Raw genomic sequence first — 8,697 nt, 5'->3', positions numbered from 1 at the left:
TTTTTTTAAGTCGCTGTTGTACTTCTTCCTGGGTCAGACAGGACACTTTTAATGGCGAATTTATTTCAGCATTCAGCATTTCATCTGACAGTTATTTTCCTCAGTGAATACATTGGAGAAAAAAATATTTAACAGCTTTGCTTTCTCCTCGTCGCTCTCTGCGACTCCCCCCTCATTACTCTTTAAAGGGCCGACACCTTCAGATTTATACTTTTTAACATTTATATAATTGAAGAACATTTTAGGGTTAGTTTTACTCTGTTTGGCAATTAATCTCTCGGTCTCTAGTTTGGCCGCTTTTATTTGTTTTTTACATGTTCTGTTTTTTTCCTTATAGTTTTTCAGTGCTTCCGTGCTACCCTCCTGTTTTAGGGTTTTATATGCTTTCTTTTTGTCATTTATTGCTTTCTTTACAGTTCTGTTTATCCACATTGGTTTCTTTTTGTTCCTTAACCTTTTATTCCCATACGGTATGTACCTCTCACAATGAGATTTTAGGATGTTTTTAAAGATATCCCATTTTTTGGCTGTATTTTTATTTTTGAGGACTTTGTCCCAGTTAGTTAGGCCTATGGCCTCTCTTAGTTGGCTAAATTTAGCTTTTTTGAAGTTTGGTATTTTTGTTTCTCCCTGTAGAAACGCTCTTTTGAATGATAATTGGAAGGTTATTACTTTATGGTCACTATTTCCCAGGTGTCCCCCAACCTGCACGTCTGTTGTTCTGTCAGGTCTATTGGTTAATATTAAGTCCAGTATGGCCGTCCCTCTAGTCGGGTCCTGAACCAGTTGGGAGAGATAATGGTCTTTGGTTATTGCCAAGAATCTGTTTCCTTTATGAGATATACAAGTTTCAGTTTCCCAGTCTATATCTGGGTAGTTGAAGTCCCCCATAATAACCACCTCATTATGATTTGCCGCCTTGTCTATCTCGTTTAGTAGTAGATTTTCTGTGGACTCTGGTATATTAGGTGGTTTATAGTAGACTCCTATTAGTAATTTATTGTTGTTTTTAGCTCCATGTATCTCTACCCACAGTGACTCCACATGTTCATGTCCCTCACTTATATCTTCACGGAGTGTGGGCTTTAGACAAGATTTTACATAAAGGCAGACCCCTCCACCTCTCCGGTTTTGACGATCCTTTCTGAACAGACTGTAACCTTGTACATTAACTGCCCAGTCATAGCTATCATCCAGCCATGTCTCAGTTATTCCCACTATGTCATAGTCCTCCTCACACATCACTAATTCCAGTTCACCAGTTTTATTAGTCAGACTTCTGGCATTAGTATACATACATATGAGAGGTTTATGTATATTTTTTACCCTACACCTTTCCTTCTGAACTGTTCTTGTCCCTCCTTCCATTTCTCCCCCAGTCCCACTACCTTGCCCCCGGTCTCTATCTGCACTATCTTCCCCTTCTATAGTGTAATTACCCTCCCCCCCAGTCCCTAGTTTAAACACTCCTCCAACCTTCTAGCCATCTTCTTCCCCAACACAGCTGCTCCTTCCCCATTGAGGTGCAGCCCGTCCCTACGATAGAGGCTGTAGCCGACAGCGAAGTCGGCCCAGTTCTCCAGGAACCCAAACCCCTCCATCCTACACCAGTTCTTGAGCCACTTGTTAATTTCCCTAATCTCCCGCTGCCTTTCTTGTGTGGCCCGTGGTACCGGTAGTATTTCGGAAAATACTACCTTTGAGGTCCTTCCCCTAAGCTTTTGCCCTAAATCCCTGAAATCATTTTTAAGGACTCTCCACCTACCCCTAACTTTGTCATTGGTTCCGATATGGACCATGACCGCTGGATCTTCTCCAGCCCCTCCCAGTAATCTGTCAACCCGATCCGCGATATGTCGAACTCTAGCGCCAGGAAGACAGCACACTGTTCGGCGATCACGGTCTTTGTGACAGATTTCCCTATCTGTTCCCCTAATAATTGAGTCTCCCACTACCAGCACCTGTCTGGCCTGCCCTGCTCTCCTGGTCCCCTGCTTACCGGAGCTGACATTCCCCTGACTGGCAGAGGAAGTGTCCGGCTGCGGCAGTGCCGTCCCTGGACTGACATCCCCCTCATCTGCCAAACGTGCAAACTTGTTGGGGTGTGTCAGATCAGGGCTAGCCTCCCTGGCACTCTTCCCTCTACCCCGCTTTCTAAATGTTACCCAGCTAGCTACCTCACTTTCCTCAGCCTCCTCTCTGTCACCCTCTCCCTCATCTACCCCAAAGAGTGCTTGCTCGGTGAGAAGCAAACTTTTTTGCAAATTGTCAATGCCTCTCAGTGTTGCAACTTGCCCATTTAGAGACTCGATTAGCGATTCCAAACGGGTAATTTGCTCACATCTTGAACAAAGAAATTCACCCTGGAACGGCTGTTCCAGGACTGCATACATCATGCAAGATGTGCACTGGACTGCGTTGTCAATTGTGCAACACATACTAAATGGGGATTACACCACAAAAGAAAAAAAATACAATACAATGTAGTAATAATATACAGGCTAATTGCAGATCATCTAATTCTTTGACTTGGCTAGGTGGTCTATATACCACACCTACCCGAGTTAACTTATAATTATCAAGCTGCAAGGTAACCAAAACTGATTCTAAATTTGTCTCGCTAACTTGTATTCAATTAGATTTTATGCTATCTTTTACATACGGGGCCACCCCTCCCCCTTTCTTGCCTTTTCTGTCTTTCCTATATAGAGAGAACCCTGGTATTGTTATATCCCAGTCATTACTCCCATTGAACCATGTCTCAGTAACAGCCACTAAATCTATAGTCTCAGATGCCATTATAGACTCCAGTTCATAGATCTTATTCCCTAAACGGCGAGCATTTTTAGACAAGACTCTGAGCTTGCCATTTCTTAACCTATGTGCTGGTGCTACTGACATCTTCTGACATTGTTCCGGGGGGCAGTCGGACTGCTGGATTATCACCCTTTTGCCCCCCTTTCCTAGTATAAATGCTCCTTAGCAAATACTTTGAACTGTTCACTGAGGACATTCGTTCCATTGAGAGAAAGATGCAAACCATCTTTCTTGTTCAGTTCTTTTCCATTCCAACGAGAGCTAACATGAGACTCAAAGCCAAACTCTTGGCTCAGACACCATTCACCAAGCCATACATTGAATTCCTTAATGTGCATTTTCCTGTCACGCTGAAGGTTATGCACAGGCAAAACTGCAGAGAATGAAACAGTTAGTAGTTATATGCTCTGGTTCCTTGAGACTATCCAAATCTGAGTGTCTGTCTGGTGACGACCATACAGTCACTGGATACTGTCTAGCCTCCTTGTTAGACATAAAATAAATAAATTCTAAAGAGTTGTATTTTTTTCATCAGATAAGGTGTCTGAAATGCATGTATTATTTTTTACATTTGAATTAGTGCACTGAAAAAAGCAGTCACTATTAAATGTGTGTGTATTAGTTATATTCTCACCCTCCTGTGTTTTGCTAGAAGTTCTGATGCGGTTGGTTTCACGAGCCTTACTGACAGTTGCTGGAGGAGACCGATCTTTTCTTTTCCCTGCCTCTCGCTCTGCATGACGCAGAATAATTTGTATTCCTGCATCATATGCAGTTCTGAGGTGGGGAATAATTTCATTTTTTCTTGCGGCTTCTTTTTGATGGAGGTGGAGAATGGGGAGCATCGTTGCGGCGGAGCGCAGTGATGATGTCATCTCTTGTGTCCGGCTCTACGCTCCTGCAAAAGACTGCTGCGCAGACCGGATTAGATGGTTAAAGATCCGTTTCATCAATGATGCTCTCCTCCTGAAGGCATTTCTTCAGCCAGTCTTCACCTCTGTGAGTTTCAACTTTTTTAATCAATTATTTTAGGAGGTCTTCCATTTTTCATGTAGGTGCAGGTTTCTTCACTGCCACTTCCGTGCGTGCGCAGCTAACTGTCTTTCTCCTTCTCTTATAGGTTGATCCTCGTGGCAACTGTTGATTCTTCCTCCAATCAAGTTGCTATTTGGCTCTTCTATGAGGATTTCAGCCTGATCCATTTCCATCTGTTTCCAGGTAAGTTGGTTATTGATGTGTAAATTTGCACATGCAAATAGTGGGGTCATGTCTCCCCTATTTGCATCCGCAAATATGGTATGTTCATATTTTGGCTTTATATTGGCATTGTATGAAACTATCTGTGCAAAATCTGGAACTCTGCAATGTAGTATATACTTTGTATTTTAACAATGTATGGCGCTAAATTGTTTCTCTCTAGGAATGGCATGCTACTATCCAACCATTCGTTCACTGTCTGTCCAGGGCCAGTATAACACTGTGGCAGTGGATATTACACATTTATCAAACCTGTCTAATTCATCGCAACCATAGTATAGTCAATGTATATGGCCAAATACAATCTGCAATGTAACAGATTTTTTTCTGGCCAATTAGGCCATTTTTTTTTTACCGTGAGGCAGTTTTAATAAACCCTCTGTACAAATAGCATTCTTGTTTCCTATACAGAAAACCTAGGAGGTAATTCCCCTTTCAGCATTGCAAGCACTTGTGTTTTCTTGTGTTTGAATGTATACAGTATCTCTTTACATCAGGGATGTCCAACCTGCGGCCCTCCAGCTGCTGCAACACTACTAAGCTCAGCATGCCCTGATAGCTCTAGGCTGTCCGGACATGATGGAAGTTGTAGTTTTAAAACAGTAGGAGGAGTTTGCATGCTTGACTTACATCTCAGTCTGTGTACAGTGGATATAAAAAGTCTACACACCCCTGTTAAAATGTCAGGTTTCATTGATGTAAAAAAAATGAGGCAAAGATAAATCATTTTAGAACTTTTTCCACCTTTAATGTGACCTATAAACTGTACAACTCAATTGAAAAACAAACTGAAATCTTTTAGGTAGAGGAAAGAAAAAATATAAAAATAAAATATTATGGTTGCATAAGTCTGCACACCCTCTTAAAACTTGGTCACTAGTGTTGATTTAGTGGACTTTGAAACAAATTTCAGGATAAATTCAGACAAATTTCCTTGTGCTTCATGGTTGCGAATCGATTTTACCTGAAATAGTGTAAAAAACATCTTGCTTGAAGATCTCGCACGAAATCCTGTGCATGGTGACGTATGATGTCGAGCCAGATCTTCCATCAAGATGGTGGCAGCCGGCCTGTCGTGAGCAAATGGATCAGGTAAGTATGATTTTTTATTTTATTTAACACTCTATTAGATGCCGTGATCAGCTATGAATGGGGCATCTGAGGGGTACAATGATGGGAAGCGGCACCTCTCCCTGTCATTGCAAACCACTACTTACATAGAAATGCGCTTCATGACGAAGTAATTCGTCAAAAAGCAATTTTTTTGGGGAAAATTCAGCAAAGCAGCCGAATCGAATTTTGGAATACTTCGCTCATCTCTATTTCTCCCATCTTCTGCTGTCCATGCATCAGAACAGAAATCTACAAGAACCAGGAGTACATTTCTGCCTCACATGTTGGAGTCGAACCAAAGAGTTCCCAACCACGGGCCGCCTCCTCCTGCCCGCTATTTGGAAAAGGGGAAAAGGTGCAGAGATGCTGGAAAAATCCACAATTTTTTTGCAAAACTGCACGTGTGACAAAATTAGCAACTTTTGAACACCAAAAAAACTTGTGTAAGTCATTAGTACATGATTCCCAGTGTCTTAAAGTAAGTATCACAAAGAAAATTCCCATTTCACTGTGTAAGATGAATTGTTAGACCTCTATGCAAACCATGTTGACTTCATTAATTTTATGTTGTCTTAACAGAGAAATGAATGAGAGCCTGAACAACTGCATATTTGTAAATGTGACATCAATAATGAATACCGTACAATTTTCCATCTACATTCCTACAACTATCATAGGATTCATCCTCAACATATTTGCCCTGTGGATATTCTGTTTCACCATGAAAAAGCACACAGAAGCCTCAATATACCTTCTGAATTTGGCGTTACTAGATTTTTGCCTTGTTGTGTCTCTACCAATCAGACTCCACTTCTCACAGTACAATGTCATTGTAAGTGGCCGGATGTGCAGTTTTTTAGAGTCTCTCTACTTCACTAATATGTATGGGAGTATCTACACAATCATGTTCATCAGTGTGGACAGATATATTGCCATTAAATTCCCTTTCCTGTCCAAGATGCTACGCTCACCCAAAAAAACTCTATGCATTTGCATTTTTATCTGGGTTTTTGTATGGACGGTGGCTCTCTGCACTTTTAACTTTCAAGACGACTTAAGACAGGGCAGCTGTTTTCATAATATGTCAGACAGTATTTGGAGTACCCACATAATTGTACCTCTAGAGATTTTCGGATTTCTGATCCCTATGACAGTCATGCTGTACTGTTCTATCCAGATCATCATGACTCTGCTGGTTCCGGTATCATCATCATCTGTGCAATGTGAAGGATCAAAGGCTTATGTCATACGCATCATTATCTCTAACTTGATAGTGTTTTTGTTTTCATTTTTGCTTAGCCATATTGGTATCTTCTTGCAGTTCTTGGTCAGAAAACATGTCATTTCAAACTGTTTGATAAAGAAACATATAAGTCTTTTCGTGCAAGTGGCCCTATGTATTTCCAACATTAACTGCTGTCTTGATGCTATTACCTACTATTACGTGGGGAAAGAATTTCGAAGAAAATTGGTTAAGAGTCATTCAAGCGTGACACAAGTTGACAATACAATAATCTGATTTTGTCATTCGGTAAAGTTTTGCATTAGGTGAAATACTAGTTCTGTACTCATAGTCAATGCTTGTCTAAAACAGATCACGTACACTATGAATGCATTGCACTTCAGTACTTCATTGATAGGAGTATTATCAATATGAATATATCTAAAAAGAAAACTGTAAATGTTTATGGCAAATTAGGTTCTAAGTTAAAAAGATATGTAGATAACTTAGAGGCAGAAATATATATTTTTCTATATACAGTATATAGTACTGTACTTTAAGGTTACAAGGCCTTTCACCTGATGCAGCATTCTCCCACCACATGGGTCTAGATTTGATTGATAGAGTCTATTGCACTCACTATTTTCTGGGTCTTTCACCACCATGTGATGTATTTACTTTGGAATAGAAAGAATATATTTCTTTAGGCCATCCTGTCAAAAGTAAGGCCTCTTTCACACGAACGATACGGATTAGGTCCGGATGCGTTCAGTGTTGCGTTCAGCGAAACTCGCACCATTTTGCAAGCAAGTTCAGTCAGTTTTGTCTGCGATTGTGATCAGTTGTTCAGTTTTTTCCACGCGGGTGCAATGCGTTTTGATGCATTTTTCACGCTCGTGATAAACGGAAGGTTTGCAAACAACATCTCTTAGCAACCATCAGTGAAAAACGCATTGCATCCGCACCTGCTTGCGGATGCAATGCGTTTTTTCACGCACCCCTATTCACTTCTATGGGGCCAGGGCTGCGTTAAAAACGCAGAATATAGAACATGCTGCAATTTTCACGCAACACAGAACTGATGAGTTAAAAACAACGTTCATGTACACAGACTCATTGAAATGAATGTGTCAGGATTCAGTGCGGGTGCTATGCGTTCACGTCACGCATTGCACCTGCGCTGAAAACTCGCTTGTGTGAAAGGGGCCTAACAACCATCATTCCAACCATCTGTTCAGATCACCAACAGGAAATTTGCAATACATTTGTTCAAGGGTATGTAAACTTCTGCAAGCAGTTTGCTCAAATAAATCTAAAATCAAAATAAACTTTACAAATAGTATTGATTGAAAATATACAATTTTGTGTATACAGCCCATTTGTGATTTATGTCTCAATGGTTACTGACTACAAAACCGTCTTCTTGCTAACTCACAGACAGTACAAGAGGGGAAAGATTTAATGGGGTTGCAGGTTCAGACTAGGCACAGGGTTTTTGTAGCCATAGAGATACCCAAATATTAACACACAAAATTGTAGGATACTTTTAATCAAAACTGTTGCAAAGCTTCTTCATTTATTATTTTAGCTTAGTTAAAACACATAGTATAGCAACATGATGGTCTCCTAATACCTTATTTTATCACGTTCAGTGTTACAGTGCCTTGAAAAAGTATTCATACCCTTTTTCCACATTAAACCCACAAACTTAAATGTACACTGCTCAAAAAAATAAAGGGAACACAAAAATAACACATCCTAGATATGAATTAATTAAATATTCTTCTGAAATACTTTGTTCTTTACATAGTTGAATGTGCTGACAACAAAATCACACAAAAATTAAAAAATGGAAATCAAATTTTTCAACTCGTGGAGGTCTGGATTTGGAGTCACACTCAAAATTAAAGTGGAAAAACACAGGCTGATCCAACTTTGATGTAATGTCCTTAAAACAAGTCAAAATGAGGCTCGGTAGTGTGTGTGGCCTCCACGTGCCTGTATGACCTCCATACAATGCCTGTGCATGCTCCTGATGAGGTGGTGGACGGTCTCCTGAGGGATCTCCTCCCAGACCTGGACTAAAGCATCTGCCAACTCCTGGACAGTCGGTGGTGCAACGTGACGTTGGTGGATAGACCGAGACATGATGTCCCAGATGTGCTCAATTGGATTCAGGTCTGGGGAACTGGCGGGCCAGTCCATAGCATCAATGCCTTCGTCTTGCAGGAACTGCTGACACACTCCAGCCACATGAGGTCTAGCATTGTCTTGCATTAGGAGGAACC

At 40.8% G+C, this 8,697-nt stretch overlaps 1 protein-coding gene across 1 annotated transcript; it reads left to right on the top strand.

The window, feature by feature from the left end:
- Positions 1–3,946: 3,946 nt before the first annotated feature.
- On the top strand, positions 3,947–6,706 carry LOC120999046 (G-protein coupled receptor 55-like). Its single transcript, XM_040429922.1, has 2 exons — positions 3,947–4,035; positions 5,767–6,706. Exon 2 carries the CDS (start codon positions 5,771–5,773, stop codon positions 6,704–6,706), a length of 936 nt encoding a protein of 311 aa, XP_040285856.1. The 5' UTR covers positions 3,947–4,035; positions 5,767–5,770.
- Positions 6,707–8,697: the final 1,991 nt, after the last annotated feature.

Source organism: Bufo bufo, chromosome 4 (genome assembly GCF_905171765.1).
Source record: "Bufo bufo chromosome 4, aBufBuf1.1, whole genome shotgun sequence".
In the NCBI taxonomy this organism is placed as follows: Eukaryota; Metazoa; Chordata; class Amphibia; order Anura; family Bufonidae; genus Bufo; species Bufo bufo.
The sequence above is the reverse complement of the archived record's forward strand: the minus strand, read 5'-3'. Positions and strand labels throughout refer to the sequence as shown.